Raw genomic sequence first — 27096 nt, 5'->3', positions numbered from 1 at the left:
GATTTTGGATGGCTCATTAACATGTTTGTACCACTATGATGTCTAGCACAATAAATAAAAAGCAGAATCCTGGGCACTCAAACCAGTCAAACCAGAATGAATCTGAAATGTATTTAAATCATGAGGAGGAGATTCATCTGATGGAGGAAATGTGAATCATATGTAGAAACAGCCATCAAGAATTATATACAAAATTTACCTTTGAGGATTATTATCTATGACTGAGAAGATTGGGATTATGATAATAGAACAAGTTTTACCTTTCTATAGTCATGGAATAATCACACTTTCACACTTTCTCACACAAATTCTAATTTGTTGATGGGATTATTATTAGTTAAAAATACAACAGTATCTAAAGTTCAGGATTGTGATATTATTATAATAGTCTTTATGATCTGCAGCAATAAATATTATGGATTTAAATGAACTTAAACAAATAACTAGCTTGAAACTTTCTGTGATCATTTGCAGGATTATTGTTTTTTATTTAGACTCGGATAGATTAGTGTTGTGTCTTGTGTCACACTGAATGAGAAGTTTTTGTACAGGGATGTTGTTTATTCGTCTCATTGTGAGTAACGAGCGCAGTAATACACAGCTGTGTTTTCAGTCTGCATGTTCTGTCCTGTTAATGTCACTGTGCTGCTGGACGTGTCTCTGGAAACCTGAAACCTGCTTTTCAGTTTCTCACTGTAGGCAGTGCCCCCACCACTACATATACGTCCAATCCACTCCCGAGTTTTTCCTGCAGGTTGTTGTATCCAGTCTGTACAGTAGCTGTAATCAGTTACTGAATATCCAGACACTTTACAGGTCAGAGTCAGTGACTGACCAGGAGTTAATACTGTGGATCCGGTCTGGATCAGCTCAACACTGTGAACACCTGTTAAAGAAAAGTTATTTTAATGATGTAAAAGCAAAAAGCTTTAAGGAACCAAAACTGTATTACATGTCAAATGTAAAAACACTTACAGTGTACGGCTGCCAGCAGCAGCAGCAGTAGGGATGTAGAGATCATGGTGGGTGTTGGAGCAAAAGAAGTAAAAGCTCTTGGTCTTTGTTGCTTAAATATATAACAGAGAATGACATTTGCATAGAGACACTCCTTATCTTAGGGTCAACATGGGATGGATTCTTATATATATAAATATAAATGAGAAAACCTCCTCATCTTATAAACATGTCTGTATTTTTTAGAGATATCTATCACTGCAGCTTGAGTTTATGTTTGAACCAATAAGAAGCTTAAGGCAGGTGTTAATGAGTAAGTTTATACGCTATCAGGTGTTTTCAGGTGAATTTATAATAAGAAAACTCACAGAAATTATTATTCATTTAAATCAGGAAGTTATTTTATATACATGCATTGCTATATTTAATTTAGAACCTTACATTATAACAGCATTATAAAATACATCTTGTCATGTTACTGAGAAACCTCACAACCACAGGAGGATGTAGTTACATAAATTATAGTGTTTTTATTTGTCCAACCTGTGTTTAACAACCCAGATAACTAATCACACATTATGGAAAGAGTGAAAAAGAAGAGAAAATGTAGATATTTGTCTGATAATGACTGATACTGAATGAGTCTCATACAGAATGCAGTTTGTGGATTCACTTTTTTCACTTTATTTGTTGAGCTCTGCTGCCTCCTTCAGTTGTTTCAGTTATTGAACCTCAGACTATGTGTTAAACACAACACACTGCTGGAAACATGCTGTATTATTCCTGAATCCACTCATTAAACACTGATTCCAACTGCTGGTTAAAAATCCTGTAAAATGAAGGGATTAATAATGGTTCAGAATGAAGACTCTTTCAATAATGTTTTCTTTTTTATTTAAAAATGACTTTGTGTGACTGTGTTTTAAAATGCTGAAAACGATTCTGACTTCATTCCAGTGGAAGAAAGTGAAAGTGTGACTGAGATGATTTATTAGTTACACTGAGAGGATGTCTGTAACATGTCTCATAAGATTTTTGTAAGAGGAATCCACTATTCTGTCTCACTGTGTGTAACAAGCGCAGTAATACACAGCTGTGTCTTCAGTCTGCATGTTCTGTCCTCCAATTGTTATTGTGTTAGTAGAAGTGTCTCTGGAGATGCTGAACTTATTTTTCAGTTTCTCACTGTAAGCTGTACTCCCAGCACTTCTGATGTATCCAATCCATTCCAGAGCTTTTCCTGCAGGTTGTCGAATCCAATCTGTAGTGTAGCTTGTAACTGAATATGAAACCTTGCACTGGATGGAGAGACTCTGGCCTGGCTGGACTGTCATGGACGCAGGCTGAGTCAGTTCCTCACCATGCACATCTGTGGAGGAAAACACATGGTGATATCTCACACAATATATGCTGCACCTTTATTCTTCATCTAGTAAATGAATGAATTTGATAAAGCACTCACAAGAAGCAGCTGCCAGCAGTTGCAGTAGAGATGTAGAGAACATGGTGTGTGTTGTTTGGACTGGAGTCTTCTCTGTTCTCCAAAGTTTAACAGACACCATCACATCATATAAATAGAGTGAGATCCAGCTCTGACACTTGGATTTGTTTATCTGCTGATGATGGGAGGAGAATGTATCTGAAATGAATTTAAATCATGAGGAGGAGATTCATCTGATGGAGGATGTGTTGGTTTATAAACTCAACTTTCAACAAGATTTTATATTTGGAACATTGTCTTTGGAGTTGTAAAAATGTTTTCTCAAAATATTTATGCTATAATTGATCTAAAATTGTGATTCACATCATTTAACTGCCACCTGAAAATGTGGGTTTGTCATGTGTCTATAGTAAGTCTGTGTTTTTGTACTGATGTCTAAGGGGAAGTATCACTGTGTGTGACGGGCGCAGTAATAAACTGCAGTGTCTTCTGTCCTCATGCTGTTCATCTGCAGATACACCTGCTTCTTACTGTCGTCTCTGGAGATGGTGAAGCGGCCCTTTACAGCACTGGAGTAATATATGCTACTACTACTGTAGATGCTTGCAACCCATTCCAGCCCTTTTCCAGGTGCCTGTCTGATCCAAGCCAAGTAATAGCCACTAATGTCTAATCCAGAGGCTGTGCAGGTCAGTTTATGAGACTGATCAGGTTTGATGATCACTGGATCAGACTCGATCAGTGTCTGACTGCAGGAATCTGCAAGATCACAAAGAGATAGGTGTTAAAGTAAAAAAGAAGAAAAATAGAAAATTAAGTCATTTCTCTATAGGAAATAAATAATAATACTAACATTGAATGAAGATTACTAGAGTAAAGTAACTCAAAACTCTGCCTAGTCCCATCTCAAAGAATTAAAATGATTCCTGCTGCTGTAAATGAACACAAACTGCTGCTATGTTGTTGGGCTGAATGTTTCAGCATAAATGGTTCAAACACAGGATTTGGTTTGCATGACACACCCACTAGAGATATAAAAACATCCACAGAGGAACAGACGAGAGGAGAAAACTATTTCTGTAAGTTTCACATTGTCAGGTCACTAACTGTTCTGTTTGTAGTATTAGTTAACGCTCCCTAACACTCCTGTTGCTTGGCTTTGAATTAGAATTTTTCTTGCACTGAGATTGACATAAATACATGAACTTTCCTGATCCGACTCATTCAGCATTTATTATTTAAATCATTTATAAATCTGTCCAGTGAGTTAAATGAAGCTGGAGAACGATTAGAGTGTTTAAAGATAGAGACAATGAATGTGTTCAAATAGACTTAAAAGATTTTCTTTACAAAGACTGACATCTAGAGGCATAAAAACACACAGACAATTATAATCATAATAATAGCTTTAATTGTGTGTTACACTGACATCCACTTTAGGAAGCTGCACAAAAGCTTTGGAATAGATTGGTGTTGTATTAATGATGGATTAACTGTGTATTCACTTGTGTTCAGGACAACAATTTAATTTAATGTTGAGACAAAGATGAAACCTTATGTAGATATCTTTGAACTACAGAAGTGTCTTAGCTCTGCTAGCTCATATATACCAGACCTCTCTGGGGACATGTGTACTGCAGAGAGAGGAAAATGACCAGGGATGTTTTTGTACAGGGCTTCAATGAGTTTGTAGTGTTGTGTGTCTTTGGCACAGTAATACACAGCCGTGTCCTCGACCTGAAAGTTTTGTCCTCTTAAATAAACTGTGCTGCTGGATTTGTCCTGGCTGAGACTGATCTTGCTCTTCATTGTGTCTTTGAGATAAGTGCTATCACCGCTACACAGATATCCGAGCCATTCCAGTGCTTTTCCAGCAGGTTGCCGTATCCAGTTAATACAATAACTCGACTCTGAGATCTTACAAGAGATGGAGAACGACTCTCCAGGCTTCACCAGCACAGAGTCTGTCTGAGTGAGCTCCACACCTCCAACACCACCTGTGAATAAGAGCGACAGAACATCATCAAAAGTCATCAAGTCTTTTTCACGAAACGAGAATTAAATCTAAATTCATTCAGCCGACACGGAGACGTACAGAAAGTAGCTGAAAGCAGCAGCAACACTGATAATGACAGCATTGTTGTTGATATAAATGTGAAGTGAAGTAAAATGCTCAGCTGCTCTCCTCCTCCTCACTACACACACACACACACTCACACAGACCTCCTTAATGTAAGAGACACAAGTGGAGGATTTGCATGAAATGCATCATCATGGTCTTGAAGTCTCAGGTTTACTCATTTATACATTAACGTTCTTCCTCTTAGAAGAATTGGTCTTAGAGTGAAATGAACAAAACACTAACGTGTCTCTGTGATTAACTGAACTGAACATGTTCAATCAACAATCGTCTAAAATGAGCCTTACACGATACAGTCACAGTTTCTGTGTTCAGAAGGTGTTAGTTACATTTCTAGAATAAAGCTGTGTATATTGAGACTGGGATGTGTATATTACAGTGTGTATTGGGACTATGATGTGTGTATTACAGTGTGTATTGAGACTGGGATGTGTGTATTACAGTGTGTATTGGGACTGGGATGTGTGTATTACAGTGTGTATTGGGACTGGGATGTGTGTATTACAGTGTGTATTGGGACTGGGATGTGTGTATTACAGTGTGTATTGGGACTGGGATGTCTACTAGTTTGTTGGTTTGAGGAACAGTCAGAACCACATTAACACAGCATGCTGACAGAGCTGTTATTTCTACCTGTGGGTTTTCCAGTGTTTTCAGGAGCATAGAAATGTATGAAAAATGTATATTTTTAAAAAACTAGTTTATGCCACACCCACATTTGAGTTATAGCCAGATATATTTATAGATAATTGGAGTAGAAAACAGATACAGAGTGTTTATCTCTCTATGAATTATAAGTGAAGCCACTTTAGTTAGTTCAGTTACAATGTGTGTCTGGTTTTTGTACAGCTGCTTCCTCAGCTCCAGTCACTGTGGGACTTCGGGCGCAGTAATAAACCGCAGTGTCCTCTGTCCTCAGGGTCTTGGCCTCTAAGTACTGTGTGCTTGCTGAGACGTCTTCTGTTAAAGTGAGCTGGTTCTTCACAGTCTCTGCATATATTGGTGCATTTTTGCCTGTATCCATCCTGCCAAGCCATTCCAGAGCTTTCCCTGGTTTCTGTCTGATCCAGTGTATGTTGTAGCTTGTCATTGAATATCCATTTATCTTACAGGAGATCTTCACAGTTTCTCCAGGTCTCTTTACCACAGCAGGAGACTGGTCCAGTCTGATCTCATCACTGCTGACACCTAGCAGATAAAACATAACAAAGATCATCATCAACACAGTCAAGATATTCTGAGGGAAGAAATAAACAGTACAGAAGTCTCAGGTACCTTTGGTTAACATTATAACAAAGATGTAGTACTGAGTGACCCTCAGCCCCATCATCATGCTCTTTGATTCAGTCGTGTGTCACAAACTTGGGGTGAGCAAGAGGCTGTTATTTTATAACAGGGTGAATTTGCATAAACACACTTCAGCTGTTAGATTTCATAGAATCCTTCACAAAAACAAGCAGCTGCTGCCCCCTACAGGTGGAGATACAAAATATTATAAAAAATGTTCTGGCTGTCAGTAAAAAAAAAAGAAAATTTAAAAAAATGGAGGAATTCAGAAACTGAACATTTTCATCAGCAAGGTTTAAAAGAGAGAAAACACTCAGATACAGTATCAGCAGTAACATAGTAAATCATTTGGATTTAGATTTCTAATCAGTTAATTGGGAAATCAATATTAGTCTCAATGATTATGGCACTGAGCTCTTTTTCTAGCTTAGTTAACATCTACTTCTATAGTTGTCAATCTGTCAGTTCAATTTAATTCATTTGTATAGCACATTTAACAATAGATATTGTCTCAAAGCAGCTTTTAGAGAAAAATACAAAAAAAAAAAAAAATTAAGTTTAAAAGTGAGATAAATATTTATCTCTAAAATTGATGCTTAATGAGCAAGTCTGAGGCAATGTGTCAAGAACTTTTTTTAAGATGATATGAGGAAGAAACCTTGTGTCAGGAAACAGGGGTGTCTTAAAGGATAAAAAGACCCGTATGCACTGATAACAAACAGGGGCTTATTAAGGGAAAAAATGACAAAGGGCTCGAAACACTAGGAACAGATACAGATTCCTGCTGCTGTAAATGAACACAAACTGCTGCTATGTTGTTGGGCTGAATGTTTCAGCATAAATGGTTCAAACACAGGATTTGGTTTGCATGACACACCCACTAGAGATATAAAAACATCATGTGTTTCAGACAAAACATTGCTGTGTTGAGTGCAACTCTGCAGCTGTTAATCACACTCACACCCCGTTTCATCTCCATATCAATTTAATGTGGGAAATAATTCAGCTGTTTGTTATTATTAATAATGATATGAACGTGTTGTGATGTAATTAACGCTTTCCTGAACTACACTGAACATTATAATCAAACTGTGTAACCGAACATGACGTTCATTCTGCACTCTGACCCAACAAAACACTTCCTAATGATGACCGAGTGACTGAATACATTACCCTGATTATTGTCTGGTGATACTGAATGATTATATGATTAGTTACAGTATATATATCCTTACACCTCTAATTCCAGTAGTTTTGTTCTCTATTAATAAGAGCACAGACATTTGTTCTCTTCTGGACTCCTGAACGCATAAAACCTGCAGACGCAGACGGGTCATTTAAAGAACGGAATATGAACATGTCTGAATCTGAACTTGGGGTGAGCAAGAGGATGTTTTTGTATTATAACAGGGTGAATTTGCATAAACACACTTCAGCTGTTAGATTCCATAGTTTCATGAATCCTTCTTGAAAACAAGCAGCTGCTGCCCCCTACAGGTGATTTTTAATTCCAGGAGTTTGTAGTAGTGATGCTGCAGTAAACATCTACATTTCAGTTTGATCTCTCGTCAGATTCTGTGCTGCTGAACAGACTCTGTGTTTCTAAATTCAGGAAATGAACCATCGACCTGTAGTGTTCCTGCAGCTGGCATCACAATCAGGAGGAATAAAAACATGAATAGTACAGTATATAGTCCCAACTAGTCATCACAATCATTGTCCTAGAGCTGATTTACCTCCAGTCAAATACGTAAAGACGTCATAATGTAAATAGGGAGCGTCCTTGACCACTATGGAGGTGTTCAACACACAACCACACGCTGCTCACAGTAGTGTTAATTTCGTCACCTATTTTTAATTTAGTCTTAGTCTTGTGCCAAATGTCCTTGTTAGTTTTAGTCATATTTAGTCATTCACATATCTTTTTTGTTAGTCCTAGTTTTAGTCGACTAAAAGTCTTTTAATTTTAGTCTAGTTTTAGTCAAAAAATTGTAGCTTGACCACATCTGGAATCTATTGTAAGATTAAATACAACAAGGCCTCATTAAATGCAATAATATCAGGAACACAAGTGTTAATAACTTAATGAAAAGTCTAAGATCAAAACTGTAGGTGTGTGTGTAATATATATATATATATATATATATATATTATATATAAATTACCGACTTAATGCAAGTTATACATGCTTCCAAACTCCATTATTGATGATATTTGGAGCAATATTACATGTAATTGTTAAACTTGATTCCCTTACATATACATTTGCTTTTAAGCCTAATTATTAATTTTGATTATGATGTGATTGTGACAGGGGGTGGGAAGAGGTTTCAGGTTGGGGTGTGCTGAGTTTTTTTCTGTCACCACTTTTGAATAAGAAACAGTATCAAGGCTATAAAACTTGTCAAAACTCCGTGAATCACAAAAGTATCAGTGAGAAGTTGAGAACACTCGTTTAAACAGTGCATACACTCGAACTTGACTGCACATCACATTATTTACTTTATTGATACTGCTTTTAATCGTAATGCAAAGACCGGTCATCGGGACATAAGCTGTCATGTACAATAAAAGAGCCTGTGCAGTGACAGGAAATATAATTTAACACAAAAAGCTGCCTAGACCAGGGGTGGACTTACGCTCAGGAGTTTATTTATGTATTTATTTATTTATTTATTTATTTATTTGAGCGGCATGTGGATGAATTCTTTCTACGCACACACTATTTTATTTCTTGATAACACACTGTTGCCATGAAAAACAGAGCGTTGCCATGGACACACAGGATTCTAACCGTAGAGACGGAGCACACTATTTTCTTTAGCAGAAACAATACAATTGTTTTTAAATCAATAAACTCCTTTTTAAATCATCATTTTGAGTCAAATTATTGATTTATTTGGTAGGTAGCAATATAATAAGCGGGATCCGCCTTGCAGACCTGTAACTTGAGCAACAGCGGAGCCGCGAACTCGTGCTGAATATTTTAAAGGAGTAACAGCTGATGAAAAAGCAGAGACAATTGTAGACGAAAATGAAGAGAGATTTTATCTTAATTTTTATTTTGTACAAAACATTTTCGTCTCGTCTTTTTTCGTCAACAATAATGCATGTTAATTTAGTCTTAGTCAGCGTTTTTGGACAGTGGTGCAGTCTTGTCATCGTCTCGTCTTAGTCATGAAAAAAAAGGTTGTTGACGAACATGTTTCGTCTCGTCTCGTCTGACGAAATGAACACTAGCTCACTGGATAGATGAGTGGATGATAAGGTACTATGTAAATCTCTACAACAGAATGTTTCTCTATCAGAAAGGGAACCAAATCGAATCATTTTTAGAAGACACCTCACTCATCTAAGGAACACATTAGGAAACCTAAATGTAGGAATGGTTAAGTGGTGATGGTTTATTTCACACAGACGGCTTTCTCCTGCTCCTGTATTGAGAAGGAGTAAAACTCAGTGACAGAAAGTAAGGAATAAAACACTTGGGGAGGTTTTGTTGCAGAAAAATAATCAACAATGAATCAAAGCAGAGTTTCTGTTGTCATCACAACATGAAGTCTTTTATTCATCACTATTTACAATTTTTCTTTTTTTATTTATTTATAGTTATGTTTAATCTTGTGTTAAGGCCAGAAAAACAAGTTATTTCCTGTTATCGTGTTCATTATTACAGCTAGAAACAGTCCTTCCCTCAACACTTGTCCTGAAACTGAGGAAAAAGTACAAACTTTTCTGTCCTGAAGACTTTCTCATGCTGAAAATAAAGTCACAGCTTTAACCCTGATCTAGCTCTGACACTGGAGACTCCTTCCAACAACACGAAATAAACATTCTCTTTACAGAAATCTTCATCATATCAAACACTGCAGATATTTTATCTTCTAATTAAATGTTCACAAACAATTTGTACTTCAATGTATTCATAATTGTTTGAGAAGTTTTTAAATAATGTATAAAGTGGTTGGAATGTAGGGATTAGTTACTCAGTAAAATGTAGTTATTATTTAATTAAAGAAGTGAATTGTGATGAGGTTTTTGTGCAGCACTGCAGCTTGTCGTGTCACTGTGTGGATCACGAGCGCAGTAATACACAGCTGTGTCTTCAGTCTGCATGTTCTGTACTCTCAGTGTCACCGTGCTGCTGGAGGCATCTTTAGAAATACTGAACTTGCTTTTTAGAGACTCTTTATAACGTATGGTTCCACCCCCCAAATTTCCTTTATCCATTCCAGAGTTTTCCCTGCAGGTTGTCGAATCCAAGCTGTGGCGTAGCTGTCATCAGTAAGTGAGTAACCGGATACTTTACAGCTGAGGATTAAAGAATCTCCAGGTTTTAACATCACTGAGGTGTCCTGAGTGAGCTCTACTGCACATTCCACATCTGAAAAAAAGACATGTCACAATTCCAGTCAAAAATCTATGTACAGTAGGTTATAACTGCAGGAATTTACTAGCAGCTCTGAGATCATTAGTGAAGTGAAACTCACAGGATGAAGCTACCAGCAGCAGCAGAACTGGAAGGAACATCGTATAACTAAAAGCTGTGCTAAACTCTCCAGAGCCCACAGTGACCGTGGCTGATATTTCTATATGTAGCTGTAAGGGGAACATTTTACATATTCATTTGCATATTGTTATGCTGGTGTTGTTTTTAGTCCATCACTGTGGATCAACTGTAACATCCAGAAGAACTTTCTGTTTTTTTTCAGAAACTGTAATTCTTCAGGTGAAACATGGATTCCTCTAGATGTAAAAACCTCCTCATCTTATGAACATTTCTAATTTGTGATTATAAATCTATAATATTAGGAAGATTAAGAGATGTTCTCAGGTGAATTTATGTGAAGTGAACACACTCTTCATATCAGCATATTCAGTAAGGAGTAAAACACATGTGTGTGTTGTTATAGGACAATAATCAAGGATCAGGTGGTGTGATGTCAGGAATTGTAGAGTTGGTGGATGCAGGTGCTGATAATTTATTGTATAAAGTACAAACAAAACCCATGAAATTGTGTAATTCTGCACCCTTTGGCTCTACTGTGACATGAAGTTACTGCTACAAACATGAAGATAATTATTTTCTAATAATCAATGGCACTGATTACTATGATCACTTTTCCTCTTATACAGCAGCAGTCTGTAAACGGTGACAATTTATTTATTAATCTAAGAAGAATATGGTGAATTCTTTTTATGTTGATAGTTACAGTTCTTGTTGTGATAATTTTGTAAAATACACGTTGGTGATAAACGTTAGTGAATGTTCAGTAAATGTTATTTATTTCCCTTGTTGTTTCTTTCAGGAAATTATGACTATAAGAGACAGTCTCAGTGTTCAATGTCTCACAGAAAGACTTAGAAATTGTGGAGTGTCTAGCTGTGACTGAGGATATGAGAATATGTTGTACTTTAATGAAGCCTACAATGTTACAGTATATTTGTTAAGCTGTAGCGCCACCTGCAGATCTTGTGAAAATGGCCTCTACATTGAATACACTTTTCTCTTTGACCACATCTGAGATTTTTAATAAACAGCAGAATCCTGGGCACTCAAACCAGTCAGCTGCAGATACACCATGTTTTTGGAGTTGTCTCTGGTAATTTCTAAACGTCCCTCAATGTCTTTGGTGTATATTGTTTTACTGGCATCAGACCAGATAACCCCAATCCATTCTAGAGCTTTTCCAGCTTGTTGTCTGATCCAGTTGTCTGATCCACACTTGCTCAGACATGTTTACACAAATTCTAATTTGTTGATGTGATTATTATTAGACAAAAACACTACTTTATATAAAGTTCAGGAAAGTGTTGTGATTATAATAGTCTTTATGATGTGCAGCAATATTAGAGATATAATAATATGGATTTAAATCAACATCATTAACTTAAACAAATAACTAGATTGAAGTGTTTTGTGATCATTTGTGGGATCATTTTTTTAATTTAACCTTGGATCGATCAGTGATGTGTCTTGTGTCCTGTTATTGTGAACATCGAAGGAGGAGTTTTTGTACAGGGATGTTGTTTATTCGTCTCACTGTGGTTCACAAGCGCAGTAATACACAGCTGTGTCTTCAGTCTGCATGTTCTGTCCTCCAATTGTTATTGTGTTAGTAGACGTGTCTCTGGAGATGCTGAACTTATTTTTCAGTTTCTCACTGTAAACTGTACTCCCACCACTGCTGATGTATCCAATCCACTCCAGAGCTTTTCCTGCAGGTTGTCGAATCCAAGCTGAATAATAGCTCGTAACTGAATATGAAACCTTGCACTGGATGGAGAGACTCTGGCCTGGCTGGACTGTCATGGAAGCAGGCTGAGTCAGTTCCACACCATGCACATCTGTGGAGGAAAACACATGGTGATATCTCACACAATATATGCTGCACCTTTATTCTTCATCTAGTAAATGAATGAATTTGATAAAGCACTCACAAGAAGCAGCTGCCAGCAGGAGCAGTAGAGATGTAGAGAACATGGTGTGTGTTGTTTGGACTGGAGTCTTCTCTGTTCTCCAAAGTTTAACACACACCATCACATCATATAAATAGAGTGAGATCCAGCTCTGACACTTGGATTTGTTTATCTGCTGATGATGGGAGGAGAATGTATCTGAAATGTATTTATATCATGAGGAGGAGATTCCTCTTTGTAGTTGTCAAAAGGTTTCCTTACAATATACATCATTCAACTGCCTAAAGACTAGATTCATTTTACTATGTCTTAGTAGTTAAACCCAGAATTCAAGAGGATGCACTTTCTTTTTTACATGACTGTAAATGTATTGACACGTGAATTAATAATATTTCATTAGTATAAACGTCTAGACCAGGGGTCGGCAACCCGCGGCTCCGGAGCCGCAAATGGCTCTTTCATCCCTCTGCTGCGGCTCCATGTAGATTTGGAAAATAAATATTTAATTTATATTTATTTTATTTTAGTTAGTTTTTAAAAAAAATCTAATTCTAAATTCTAAGATTATGATGCTCTTGTAACATTACAATAAACCGTGTTTAATTTTTTTGTCGCTCAAAATATTGCGTCATAACTGCCGACTTGCAAAATCTGACACAGAAGCAGAGGCATTTTTTTGGTTTGCTGCAGCCAGCAAGTTAAAATTTTGATGTCATGCAGGGCTGTCAAGTGTCACGCATTGAGAGTGACAGTCACGCATTTGGGTCTTTTGTCACGCTCCCCGCCACACATTCTATCTCTCACGCACTCTTTTTGGCTATTTATTATATATTTAATATGCCGCAGCGCCCAAAATGTATCAGTCCGCTGTCTCTATGGAACCGGGCAGGATTAAAGCGCATCTCAGTTCTTAGTCGAGCCTGACATTTATCAGCCTGACATTATCAGCCATTTATCAGGGGGGGTGTCACGCTTGCCTGCCTTCAAAACTTGAGAGCCCTGGTCATTAATACGAAGAGGACTTAATTAGACATTAAACATTTTATTTGAAAGTAACCTTCAACCCAGTGTCTTTGTTGTTAAGGTTAGTTAAAATATTTAAATATTTTTGTTTGCTTGAAGAAATACAATTTTTTTTACTCGGTAGCAGTTCATTGATTTCATAAATGCAACACACTACAGTTTTTTCTATACTTTCCATAAAGGTAAAAAAAACGATATTTGCAGTGTTCTCTTCATTTTAGATGTCAAAAGGGTTTTGTGGCTCCCTGTGTTTTTTTTTTCTGTGGGAAACGGGTCCAAATGGCTCTTTGAGTGTTTAAGGTTGCCGACCGCTGGTCTAGACAATGTTCAGAATAGTCCAGTAAAAGTCAGCAAGTGGTAACATGTAACTCAGAGACACTGTAAACATTTTGTTTCTTTCACCTCCATGAATCTGAAAATGTGGGTTTGTTATGTGTCTATAGTAAGTCTGTGTTTTTGTACTGATGTCTAAGGGGAAGTATCACTGTGTGCGACGGGCGCAGTAATAAACTGCAGTGTCTTCTGTCCTCATGCTGTTCATCTGCAGATACACCTGCTTCTTACTGTTGTCTCTGGAGATGGTGAAGCGGCCCTGAACAGCGCTGGAGTAAAACTTGTTATCACTATCACCCTCGATAATTGCAACAAATTCCAGCCCTTTTCCAGGTGCCTGTCTGATCCAAGCCATCCAGTAGCTACTAATGTCTAATCCAGAGGCTGTGCAGGTCAGTTTATGAGACTGATCAGGTTTGATGATCACTGGATCAGACTCGATCAGTGTCTGACTGCAGGAATCTGAAATAGAAGAATATTCAAAGGTAGGAATTAACATTAAAACAGGACCAAAACAAAACAAAAAAAATTATGTAATAAATAAAACTAACATTGAATGAAGATTACTAGAGTAAAGTAACTCAAAACTCTGCCTAGTCCCATCTCAAAGAATTAAAATGATTCCTGCTGCTGTAAATGAACACAAACTGCTGCTATGTTGTTGGGCTGAATGTTTCAGCATAAATGGTTCAAACACAGGATTTGGTTTGCATGACACACCCACTAGAGATATAAAAACATCCACAGAGGAACAGACGAGAGGAGAAAAAGCTTCCTGTAAAACTCCGGGTGTGTTTCATGCTGTCAGCTTCATCACTGCTCTTTACTCATTAGATCTCATGTCTTTTTTGAAGCATAAGAGCTCAGTAAAAACATAGAGTAAGAAATTAAAGACATACGGGCATGATGTTTTAGGCAGGGTGATGGGATGCAGTAGCATGTGTGGACGTCTTTTGTTCCTCTAAGACCTCTCTCTGTGTTGTGTCATGTTTTAAATCAACATTATTGGAGAAATTATTGTGATTATATAACAGTGTGTTTGGAATGTAGGGATTCGTTACTCAGTACATTACATTATTTGTTAATTTAGGTAAATGAGGATTGGGATGGACTCTGGAGCCTGCACTCTGACCCAATAAAACACTTTCTAATGATGACCGAGTGACTGAATACATTACCCTGATTATTGTCTGGTGATACTGAATGATTATATGATTAGTTACAGTATATATATCCTTACACCTCTAATTCCAGTAGTTTTGTTCTCTATTAATAAGAGCACAGACATTTGTTCTCTTCTGGACTCCTGAACACATAAAACCTGCAGACGCAGATGGGGAAAATGAGCTGCAGTTTATTTACAGAGTCATTTAAAGAACCGGAATATGAACATGTCTGAATCTGAACTTGGGGTGAACAAGAGGATGTTTTTGTATTATAACAGGGTGAATTTGCATAAACACACTTCAGCTGTTAGATTTCATAGTTTCATGAATCCATCTTGAAAACAAGCAGCTGCTGCCCCCTACAGGTGATTTTTAATTCCAGGAGTTTGTAGTAGTGATGCTGCAGTAAACATCTACATTTCAGTTTGATCTCTCGTCAGATTCTGTGCTGCTGAACAGACTCTGTGTTTCTAAATTCAGGAAATGAAGCATCGACCTGTAGTAATAATAATAGTAATAATTATTATTATTACTATTATTATTATCATTATAAATATTAATAACTAGAAGAGATTGGAATAAAGAGGAAGATCTGAGTGCTGAGTGTGAATAGATGATGTTGTTTATAATAAATTCAATTCAATTCAAGTTTATTTGTATAGCACTTTTTACAATAGACATTGTCTCAAAGCAGCTTTACAGAACATAAACATAGAACAGAAGATAAACATGAGGAGTAGTATAAAGAATTAATATAATAAAAATTCAAAATATATATAGTTCACAGTGTGTATGTATGTATGTATGTATGTATGTATGTATGTATGTATGTATGTTTACATTTACATTTACATTTACAGCATTTGGCAGACGCCCTTATCCAGAGCGACGTACATAAGTGCTTAAATCTCTAACATTGAATACATTAATTTGTTAGATGTATGTATGTATGTATGTATATGTATTTATCCGCAATGAGCAAGTCTGAGGTGACTCAAGCAGCAGTGGCAAGGAAAAACTCCCTTAAATTGGTAAAGGAAGAAACCTTGAGAGGAACCAGACTCAAAGGGGAACCCATCCTCATATGGGTGACACTAGATGGTGTGATTACAAATATACAGTCAGACAAGTGTTGTATTGGTGTAAGGATCACATGGAGTTCAGATCTCCTCTTAGTATCACAGAGTCCAACTGGAGCTGGTAGATCTCTAGATGTCTCAGGATTCTCACAGAGTCGGCCTCATCTCGGTGGAAGTCCAAAAACTTCATCGCACGGAAGACGATCGGAGCTGGTACAATGTCTGGGTGTCTCGGCATGGGTAGAAAAAGAGAAGAGCAGTGCAGGGGGATTAACATATCTGCTGTTCATAAAAATGTTCAAGTCTAGTGTAATAGTGCACAATATAATGGGATGTGTTATGTGTGTATGCCTGACTAAAGAGATGAGTTTTTAATCTACATTTAAACTGGGAAAGTGTGTCTGAGCCCCGAACACTATCAGGAAGACTATTCCAGAGTTTGGGAGCTAAATGAGAAAACGCTCTACCGCCTTTAGTGACTTAGATATTCTGGGAACTACCAGAAGTCCTGAGTTTTGTGATCTCAGAGAGCGTGAAGGATTGCAACGTGTTAGAAGATTAGTTAGATACGTGAGAGCTAAACCGTTAAGAGCCTTGTATGTTAGTAGCAGCAGTTTGTAATCAATTCTAAACTTAACAGGTAGCCAGTGTAGAGATGATAAAATTGGGGTTATATGATCATACTTTCTTGTCCTAGTAAACTGTAAACTGTTAAAAATAAAAAAATAAACTGTAGCCTATTTATTAAAGATGCAGGACAACCACCTAGTAATGCAATACAATAGTCCAGTCTAGAGGTCAAGCGTGAACTAACTTCTCAGCATCAGATACAGACAGGATGTTTCTAAGCTTGGCAATATTTCTAAGGTGAAAGAAGGCTGTTTTTGTGGTATGGGCGACATGATTTTCAAAGGACAAGTTGCTGTCTAATATAACACCCAGGTCTTTCACTGTCGAGCTACTAGTAACAGTACATCCCTCTAATTGGAAGTTAAATTGTGATAGTTTCTGTGTACTGGTTTTTGGACCTATAAGCAGTATTTCTGTCTTATCAGAGTTTAACAACAGAAAATTGCAGCTCATCCAGTCTTTTATCTTTCTAAGGCATTAGTTATTTCATCTGGTTTTGATGAGATATACAGTATAACTGTGTGTCATCAGCATAGCAGTGGAAACTAATCCCATGTCTTCTAATAATGTTCCCTAATGGAAGCATGTATATCGAGAAAAGCAGAGGTCCTAGAACTGATTCTTGAGGGACCCCATGACTAACTGGTAATAAACTGGAGGGTTCACCATCTAATTCTACAAAATGGTATCGGTCAGATGGGTAGGATCTAAACCAACTTAAAGCTTGTCCATGAATACCTGTGTAATTTTGTAATCGATCTAGGAGAATGTTGTGATCTATAGTGTCGAATGCAGCACTAAGGTCAAGTAGGACTAATAGTGACATACAGTCTTGGTCCGAAGCTAGGAACAGGTCATTTGTGACTTTCACAAGTGCAGTTTCTGTGCTATGGTGGGGCCTGAAACCTGACTGAAACTCTTCGAGGATATTGTTCTCCTGTAAGAAGGAGCTCAGTTGAACAGACACAACCTATTCAAGTATTTTAGACATAAACGGAAAATGTGAAATAGGTCTGTAATTTGATAGTTCATTTGGATCTTTGGAGTTAATAATATAAAGAAGAGGCTCACCAGCTTTATTTAACACTTCTGTCAGTAATTTAGTTGGAATGGGGTCTAGTGAACAAGTTGTTGATTTAGCTCTAGTAATAAGCTCATCTAACTCTTCCTGTCCTGTACTTGCAAAGCAATGTAGTTGTGTGTCTAGAGCCTTAGGTGAGACTGGGTCACTAGCTCTCATATGTTGAGTGTCACCTATTTTATTCCTGATACTTTTGATTTTATCAGTGAAGAATCTCATAAAATCCTCACTACTGAACTGTGATGGAATAGTGTGTTCAGATTTCTGGTGTTTTGTTAATCTAGCCACTGTACTAAATAAAAACCTGGGATTGTTCTGGTTATTTTCTATGAGATTGCTCAGGTGCTCAGCCCTGGCAGCTTTTAGAGCCTGTCTATAGTTGGACATACTTTCCTTATACGCAATTCTAAAAACCTCTAATTTAGTTTTTTTCCACTTTCGCTCGAGGTTACGTGTCTCTCTCTTGAGGGTGTGAGTATGACTATTATACCAAGGTGCAAGCGTTTTATCTCTAACTTTCTGTAATCTGATTGGGGCAACAGTATCTAATGTGCGAGTGAATGTAGTGCCTATGCTGTTAGTAATTTCATCTAGATCATCTGTGTTTAAGGGTGCAGTAAGAAGTTGAGACAGATCAGGCAGGTTATTTGTGAATCTGTCTTTAGTGGTCGGAGTAATAGTTCTACCGTGAGTCGATAACGTGGTGAGACACAGTTAGTCTGTTCTACAGGTAGTGTGTACAGTACATTATGAGGTAATGGTCTGTGATGTCATCACTTTGAGGAATGATATCTATATCAGTGACATCTATTCTGTGTGATATTATTAAATATAGTGTATGATTACGACGGTGAAGAATCTGGAAGAGAAGAATAGAACTCAGTAATGTTATCTTCTAACTTCTCTATCAGAAAGGGAACCAAATCGAATCATTTTTAGAAGACACCTCACTCATCTAAGGAACACATAGGAAACCTAAATGTAGGAATGGTTACGTGGTGATGGTTTATTTCACACAGACGGCTTTCTCCTGCTCCTGTATTGAGAAGGAGTAAAGCTCAGTGACAGAAAGTAAGGAATAAAACACTTGGGGAGTTTTTGTTACAGAAAAATAATCAACATTAAATCAAACAGAGGCAATCAGCCCTATATGCTCACTACGTAAGTTGCGTAGGGCCCCGCAAATTACGCAAGGCCCAGCCTCCCCATGCCTTATTTTACTGGGTGTGTTGATGTTTACTGTGTAGATGACAATATGAAGCGGAGCAATACAAAATGAGAGTGAGTGAGTGCGAGAACAGCAATCAGGTAAACTTGTGTTCTTTTAAGTTTGATGTCAGCAAGAGCAAATAACAGTAAAGTTACGTTGATGTGATTCTGTCTCTAGTCGCTATCTGACTAGCTAAATTAGCTGTGCAGTGCTGCCAGTGCATCTCTTGGCCTGTCTGTCACACAACAATTTATTGCTTCCTTCACCAGCTGAGGAAGTTCAACCTGCCACAGGATCTGCTGAAACAGTTCTACACTGCCATCATGGAATCCTCTGCACCTCAATTACTGTTTGGTTCAGCTCAGCTACCAAATCTGACCTCAGAAGACTACAGACTAGTCCAGACTGCTGAGCGAACCACTGGCACAACACTCATCACTCTCCAAGACCTGTACTTCTCCAGAGTGAGCAAAAGGGCAAAGACAATCACTCTGGACCCCTCACATCCAGCACACTCCCTCTTTGAACTGTTTCCATCTGGTCGACGCTACAGAGCCCTGAGCACCAGAACGACCAGACATTGTAGCAGTTTCTTTTCTCAGGCAAACAATCTATCTGATACTTGACACTTGACATACACAAAACACACAACATATTCTTACACATAGTGCTTGTGTAAGTTTTTGTACAGCTCTGGAGTCTGTTGTGTCAGAGTGACTCTCATGCACAGTATTAAACTGCCGTGTCTTCAGCTTTCAGACTCTTTACTTCTAGGTATAGCAATTTTTTATTGGTGTCTTTATTGATGGAGAACTGTCACTGTAGAGACTGAGCGAATATTGTGCCAGTGCCACCATCAATGTGCCCGATCCACTCCAGTCCTTGTCCTGGTTTCTGACGGATCCAGTGCATGTAGTAGCTGCCCATTGAGAATCCGGAGACAGTACAGGACAGAGTGACCGACTCTCCAGGTCTCTTCACCACAGAATCAGAGGAGGTCAGGGACTGTCCATAAGAATCTGTAAGAGAAGAATAGAACTCAGTAATGTTATCTTCTACTGATTATAATGCTAATAATCAGCACATAAAAAACATAAACGTACATGAAATGAGTAGCAATAAAATACACTGTCCTAAAATCATCCTTCTCTGAGTTCTGCTTCACCCAGATTTAAAGTGTATGGGAGTGTTATCTCTCACAGAGCTCACTGTAAACTAGAGCAGCCAAGAACATGCTGTTTATACACCACTCTATTTGAATAGGGAGCATCCATGACCACTATGGAGGTGTTCAACCCACAACCACACGCTGCTCACTGGATAGATGAGTGGATGATAAGGTACTATGTAAATCTCTACAACAGAATGTTTCTCTATCAGAAAGGGAACCAAATCGAATCATTTTTAGAAGACACCTCACTCATCTAAGGAACACATTAGGAAACCTAAATGTAGGAATGGTTACGTGGTGATGGTTTATTTCACACAGACGGCTTTCTCCTGCTCCTGTATTGAGAAGGAGTAAAGCTCAGTGACAGAACGTAAGGAATAAAACACTTGGGGAGGTTTTGTTACAGAAAAATAATCAACAATGAATCAAAGCAGAGTTTCTGTTATCATCACAACATGAAGTCTTTTATTCATCACCATTTACAATTTTTCTTTTCTTTTTCAATTTATGTATAGTTATGTTTAATCTTGTGTTAGGCGCCAGAAAAACAAGTTATTTCCCGTTATTGTGTTCATTATTACAGCTAGAAACAGTCCTTCCCTCAACACTTGTCCTGAAACTGAGGAAAAAGTACAAACTTTTCTGTCCTGAAGACTTTCTCATGCTGAAAATAAAGTCAAATTTAATATTTTCCAATTATTTGAGAAGATTTTAAATAAGGTATGAAGTGTTTGGAATGTAGGGATTAGTTACTCAGTAAAATGTAGTTATTTAATTAAAGAAGTGAATTGTGATGAGGTTTTTGTGCAGCACTGCAGCTTGTTGTGTCACTGTGTGTAAGACGAGCGCAGTAATACACAGCTGTGTCTTCAGTCTGCATGTTCTGTCCTCTCAGTGTCACCGTGCTGCTGGAGGCATCTTTAGAAATACTGAACTTGCTTTTTAGAGACTCTTTATGATACGTGCTTCCACCCCCCCAAATGTTGTTTATCCATTCCAGAGTTTTCCCTGCAGGTTGTCGAATCCAAGCCGTGGCGTAGCTGTTATCAGTAACTGAGTAACTTTACAGCTGAGGATTAAAGAATCTCCAGGCTTTGACATCACTGAGGTGTCCTGAGTGAGGTCTACTGCACATTCCACATCTGAAAAAAAGACATGTCACAATTCCAGTCAAAAATCTATGTACAGTAGGTTATAACTGCAGGAATTTACTAGCAGCTCTGAGATCATTAGTGAAGTGAAACTCACAGGATGAAGCTGCCAGCAGCAGCAGAACTGGAAGGAACATCGTATAACTAAAAGCAGTGCTAAACTCTCCAGAGCCCACAGTGACCGTGGCTGATATTTCTCTATATGTAGCTGTAAGGGGAACATTTTACATATTCATTTGCATATTGTTATGCTGGTCTTCTACAGGTGTCAATAATCACAGTGAAAAATGTTCCTTAGTGTTTAAATTAGTTTGTATTTATTTAACACTGAATCTGTAAGTTACATTTAGTATGTAAATGACTTTCATCCTCTGATTTTAAACTGCTTCTATAGTTCTCACTCTGTCTCTGTTTGTAGTATTAGTTAACGCTTCCTAACACTCCTGCTGCTTGGCTTTGAATTTTTCTTGCACTGTGATACACATAAATGCATAAATATAAAAGTGAGTCAAACTGTAGAATTTCTGAAATACACAGAATATTGTTGTTAAATATGAATCACTTTTGCAGAATCCAAAAAATCAATAATCTGTCCAGTGAGTGTGTTTCATGCTGTCAGCTTCATCACTGCTCTTTACTTATTAGATCTCATGTCTTTTTAGTCCATCACTGTGGATCGTTGGAACATCCAGAAGAACATTCTGGCCTTTTCAGAAACTGTCATTGTTCATCTGTGTGTCTAATAAAAACTACATTTCATTACAGAAATAATTCAGGTCACAAATCATCACTGATTACTCATTAAACACTGATCATGTAGTCTTTTTCAATTATGTTTTCTTTTTTAATTAAAAATGATTTTGTGTGACTGTGTTTTAAAATGCTACCAACGATTAGGACTTTATTCATGAAGTGTGACTGAGATGATTTATTAGTCACACTGAGAGGATGTCTGTAACATGTCTTAAGGTTTTTGCAAGAGGAATCCACTATCCACTGTCTGTTTTTTTCAGCATGACTGCTACTGCATGTGCTTGAATATACAAAATTTTGAAGATTTTATTCATTACATTTTTTCTTGTTAAAATAAGCAACCACATAAAGGTCTAAAATCATGAAACATAAAGGTTTATCATGGACATGACCAAATGCAGACTAAAGGGAGCTCATCACAGCATGACCTTGGTTTTTGTACAGCTGTACCAGTAATCTGAATGACTGTGGCTCTCGGGCACAGTAATACACAGCTGTGTCCTCAGTCTGAAAGTTTTGCCCCTTTAAAAACACTGTGCTGCTGGAAACGTCTGCAGAGAAACTGATTTTGTTCTTGAGTGAGTCTTTTACAGAAGAGCTGCTGCTACACACATATCCAATATATTCCATAGCCTTGGATGGCGTTTGTCGAATCCAGTGTGGACAGTAGCTGGATATTGAAAACCCAGAGAATTTACAGGAGATGGTAAACACCTCTCCAGGTCGAACCACTATATTATCTGACTGAGTAAATTCAACCGAATCCACACCTGTAAAGAGCAACACAGAATCAAATGCTTTGTTCGACGATACAGTCAATGCTCTTTCATATCCATAAGAGATGCACAATGAAATAAAAACAGTTACTTTAGCGAGTGAAAAAACTGCACTTACAGGACACAGCTGTCAGAAACAGCAGGAGACAGATGGAGCTCATGGTGATTTGATTAGCACCGGGTACGGCTGCTGATCCAGAATCTCCCCAGGTCAGAGAGCTTTTTATTACGTCTCTGTTCCTCACTTGATGAGAAAAAGAGAGAGGAGGAAGGAGACACAGGCTTACATGCAAATTTCTCATATTGTGTTTTAATCGTAAGCATCATCCTCTTTCATTCACATCCTCAGAAGAGGACTTGTAGTCTCTGCTCACTTTATTCAACAATTTGAAATTTTGCATACTCCATATACACACAATAATTGAAAGGAAATAGTATACATTTATACAGTCTCCAGCTTCTTACTATCAATCGGTATGATTTTCTCCTTCTCTCTATAATATTTATCATTTCCTACAATTATGTAGAAGTGAATCCCACTGGACCAGGAACAATTACTCAGTAGACTGCAGGACAGTAATCTGGTCATGATCAATCTTAATCATAACTTAATTATAATATGATGTAGAGATGTCAGTGTTTATTTTCTTGATTTAAAACGTATACTTTTAAAAAATCTAATTGTAGTTTAAAATTTAGCACTACAATCTCATCAAATCAACTGACAGAAAGCTAGCTGATGTCATCTTCTTACACTTCTGAGAAACTTAGAAGGTGAAACATGGATTTCTCTAGATGTAAAAACCTTCTCATCTCATGAACATCTCTAATCTGTGATTTTAAATCTATAAAATTTGGAACATTGAGAGATGTTCCCATGTAAATTTATGTGAAGTGAACACACTCTTCATATCAGCATATTCAGTAAGGAGTAAAACACATGGGGTGTGTTGTTATAGGACAATAATCAGGATGTCAGGAATTGTAGTATGTGGTGTATGCAGTTGCTGATAATTTATTGTGTAAAATACAAACAAAACCCATGAAATTGTGTAATTCTGCACCCTTTGGTTCTACTTTGACATGAAATTACTACTTCAAACATTAATGGCACTGATTACTATGATCACTTTTCCTCTTATACAGCAGCAGTCTGTGAACGGTTCTGATTTATTTATTAATTAAAGAAGAATATGGTGAACTCTATTTACGTTTATACTTACAGTTAATGTTGTAGAACTTTTGTGAAATGTATGTATTCCATAATCATGAATTAAAAGTCAACTATTTTTCTGTCAGTGTCATTTATTTCCCTCTTTGTTCTTCTGTAAGAATTTGTTTATAAGAGACAGTCTCAGTGTTCAATGTCTCACAGAAATACATAGAAATTGTGGAGTATCTAGATCTGACTGAGGATATGAGACTATGTTGTAATTTAAAGAAACCTAAAATGTTACAGTATATTTGTTAAGCCTTAGCACCACCTGCAGATCATGTGAAAATGCCCCGTATATTGTATGCACTTGTTTCCTTTACCACATTTGGGGAAAGATTTTGGATATCTCATTAACATGTTTGTACCACTATGTTGTCTAGAACAATAAATAAAAAGCAGAATCCTGGGCACTCAAACCAGTCAAACCAGAATGAATCTGAAATGTATTTAAATCATGAGGAGGAGATTCATCTGATGGAGGAAATATGAATCATATGTAGAAACAGCCATCAAGAATTATATACAAAATTTACCTTTAAGGATTATTATCTATGAATGGAAGATTGGGATCATGATAATAGAACATAAGGATAGTTTTACCTTTTTATAGTCATGGATTAATGCTCTCACACTTTCTCACACATGTTCACACAAATTCAAATTTTTTGATATGAATATTATTAATCAAAGACACAACAATAATAAAGTTCAGAAGTGTGATATTATTATAATAGTCGTTATGATGTGCAGCAATATTAGAGATATAATATTATGGATTTAAATCAACTTAAACAAATATCTAGCTTGAAACTTTCTGTGATAATCCGCAGGATTATTGTTTTTGATTTAGACTCGGATAGATCACTGTTGTGTCTTGTGTCACACTGAATGAGGAGTTTTTGTACAGTGAGGTTGTTTATTTGTCTCACTGTGAGGTTCACGAGTACAGTAATACACAGCTGTGTCTTCAGTCTGCATGTTCTGTCCTGTTAATGTCACTGTGCTGCTGGACGTGTCTCTGGAAACCTGGAACCTGCTTTTCAGTCTTTCATTGTAGCCAGTGACTCCACCACCACATATCATTCCGATCCACTCCAGAGTTTTTCCTGCAGGTTGTCGTATCCAGTGTGTACAGTAGCTGTTATCAGTTAATGAATATCCAGACACTTTACAGGTCAGAGTCAGTGACTGACCAGGAGTTAATACTGTGGATTCGGTCTGGATCAGCTCAACACTGTGAACACCTGTTAAAGAAAAGTTATTTTAATGATGTAAAAGCAAAAAGCTTTAAGGAACCAAAACTGTATTACATGTCAAATGTAAAAACACTTACAGTGTACGGCTGCCAGCAGCAGCAGCAGTAGGGATGTAGAGATCATGGTGTGTGTTGGAGCAGAAGAAGTAAAAGCTCTTGGTCTTTGTTGCTTAAATATATAACAGAGAAGGACATTTGCATAGAGACACTCCTTATCTTAGGGTCAAAATAGGATGGATTCTTATATATAAGTATAAATGAGAAAGCTTCCTCATCTTTTAAACATGTCTGTATTTTTTACAGATATCTATCACTGCAGCTTGAGTTTATGTTTGAACAAATAAGAAGCTAAAGGCAGGTATTAATGAGTAAGTTTATACACTATCAGGTGTTTTCAGGTGAGTTTAAAATGAGAAAACACAGCAAACTTTATTTCTGTTTATTTATAATTCTGTTTAATTTAGAACCTTACATTATAACAGCATTATAAAATACATAAAGAGAAACTTCACAACCACAGGAGGATGTAGTTACATAAATTATAGTGTTTTATTTGTCCAACCTGTGTTTAACAACCCAAATAACTAATCACACGTTATGGAAAGAGTGAAAAATAAGAGAAAATGTAGATATTTGTCTGATAATGACTGATACTGAATGAGTCTCATACAGAATGCAGTTTGTGGATTCACTTTTTTTTTTACTTTACTTGATCTCTGTTTCCTCCTTCAGTTGTTTCAGTTATTGACGTCAGACTATAAGTCTGTGTTTTTATACTGATGCCTAAGGGGAAGTATCACTGTGTGTCACGGGCGCAGTAATAAACTGCAGTGTCTTCTGTCCTCATGTTGTTCATCTGCAGATACACCTGCATCTTACTGTCGTCTCTGGAGATGGTGAAGCGGCCCTTAACAGCACTGGAGTAATATATGTTACTGCTGTGCATAGTTGCAAGAAATTCCAGCCCTTTTCCAGGCGCCTGTCTGATCCAAGCCATGTAATAGCCACCAAAGTTAAATCCAGATGCTGTGCAGGTCAGTTTATGAGACTGATCAGGTTTGATGGTCACTGGATCAGACTCGATCAGTGTCTGACTGCAGGAATCTGAAATAGAAGAATATTCAAAGGTAGGAATTAATATTATAAATGAATGAGTGAAAAATATTTTAATTATGTAACAAATAATACTAACATTTAATGAAGATTACTAGAGTAAAGTAACTCAAAACTCTGCCTAGTCCCATCTCAAAGAATTAAAATGATTCCTGCTGCTGTAAATGAACACAAACTGCTGCTATGTTGTTGGGCTGAATGTTTCAGCATAAATGGTTCAAACACAGGATTTGGTTTGCATGACACACCCACTAGAGATATAAAAACATCATGTGTTTCAGACAAAACATTGCTGTGTTGAGTGCAGCTCTGCAGCTGTTAATCGCACTCACACCCGTTTCATCTCCATATCAATTTAATGTGGAAAATAATTCAGCTGTTTGTTATTATTAATAATGATATGAATGTGTTGTGATGTAATTAACGCTTTCCTGAACTACACTGAACATTATAATCAAACCATGTAACCGAATATAACGTTCATTCTGGTATAGGCTGAAACCCTCTAGAGGCTTTATCTGACGAATCCAGAGAGAAAGAGCTGAGAAGATTCTAGATCAGGTGTTTTTAAATCCTAAAGATTTGTAATCTCTAGTGAGCAGAAGAGAAAGCTGAAATCTAATATCACAACAGCTAGACGTTGAAACTATTCTTTATTCTTCTTCTTCTTTCTTAATCAAAAGTCTAAAATAATCTGCTTCAAGAAATGGAATCAGGAGTGAAGCAGGTGACTCGGCTTCTGTAAATTCCCCCTCAGTGTGAATGAGTGTGTGAATGTGTAACATGACCAGAATGTACGCTCAGTGTTCCTGGGATGGACTCTGGAGCCTGCACTCTGACCCAATAAAACACTTCCTAATGATGACCGAGTGACTGAATACATTACCCTGATTATTG

At 37.2% G+C, this 27096-nt stretch overlaps 2 pseudogenes and 7 gene segments (V, D, J or C); all 9 read right to left on the bottom strand.

The window, feature by feature from the left end:
* Positions 1–569: 569 nt before the first annotated feature.
* LOC132860788 (Ig heavy chain V region 914-like) lies at positions 570–1021 on the bottom strand. The segment is given in 2 exon segments: positions 570–886; positions 976–1021. Coding segments are annotated over 2 exon segments (363 nt in total).
* A 994-nt stretch (positions 1022–2015) lies between these two features.
* On the bottom strand, positions 2016–2577 carry LOC132860786 (Ig heavy chain V region PJ14-like). The segment is given in 2 exon segments: positions 2016–2323; positions 2417–2577. Coding segments are annotated over 2 exon segments (408 nt in total).
* Positions 2578–2858: 281 nt separating this feature from the next.
* On the bottom strand, positions 2859–3300 carry LOC132860969 (Ig heavy chain V region 914-like; the record flags this gene model as incomplete). The annotated part of the segment is given in 2 exon segments: positions 2859–3154; positions 3249–3300. Coding segments are annotated over 2 exon segments (348 nt in total), but the record flags the coding sequence as incomplete, so codon positions are not given.
* A 6602-nt stretch (positions 3301–9902) lies between these two features.
* Positions 9903–10352, bottom strand: LOC132860970 (immunoglobulin heavy variable 2-26-like; annotated as a pseudogene).
* Positions 10353–13761: 3409 nt separating this feature from the next.
* Positions 13762–14201, bottom strand: LOC132860965 (immunoglobulin heavy variable 3-30-like; the record flags this gene model as incomplete). The annotated part of the segment is given in 2 exon segments: positions 13762–14060; positions 14150–14201. Coding segments are annotated over 2 exon segments (351 nt in total), but the record flags the coding sequence as incomplete, so codon positions are not given.
* Positions 14202–19580: 5379 nt separating this feature from the next.
* LOC132860785 (Ig heavy chain V region 914-like) lies at positions 19581–21223 on the bottom strand (annotated as a pseudogene).
* A 1018-nt stretch (positions 21224–22241) lies between these two features.
* On the bottom strand, positions 22242–22851 carry LOC132860784 (Ig heavy chain V region 914-like). The segment is given in 2 exon segments: positions 22242–22609; positions 22734–22851. Coding segments are annotated over 2 exon segments (411 nt in total).
* Positions 22852–24710: 1859 nt separating this feature from the next.
* LOC132860783 (Ig heavy chain V region PJ14-like) lies at positions 24711–25210 on the bottom strand. The segment is given in 2 exon segments: positions 24711–25075; positions 25165–25210. Coding segments are annotated over 2 exon segments (411 nt in total).
* A 687-nt stretch (positions 25211–25897) lies between these two features.
* LOC132861475 (immunoglobulin heavy variable 3-11-like) lies at positions 25898–26330 on the bottom strand (the record flags this gene model as incomplete). The annotated part of the segment is given in 2 exon segments: positions 25898–26190; positions 26279–26330. Coding segments are annotated over 2 exon segments (345 nt in total), but the record flags the coding sequence as incomplete, so codon positions are not given.
* Positions 26331–27096: the final 766 nt, after the last annotated feature.

Source organism: Tachysurus vachellii, chromosome 18 (assembly GCF_030014155.1).
Source record: "Tachysurus vachellii isolate PV-2020 chromosome 18, HZAU_Pvac_v1, whole genome shotgun sequence".
NCBI classification, from domain to species: domain Eukaryota; kingdom Metazoa; phylum Chordata; class Actinopteri; order Siluriformes; family Bagridae; genus Tachysurus; species Tachysurus vachellii.
Note: the sequence above shows the minus strand (reverse complement) of the source record. Positions and strands in the feature narration are given on the sequence as shown.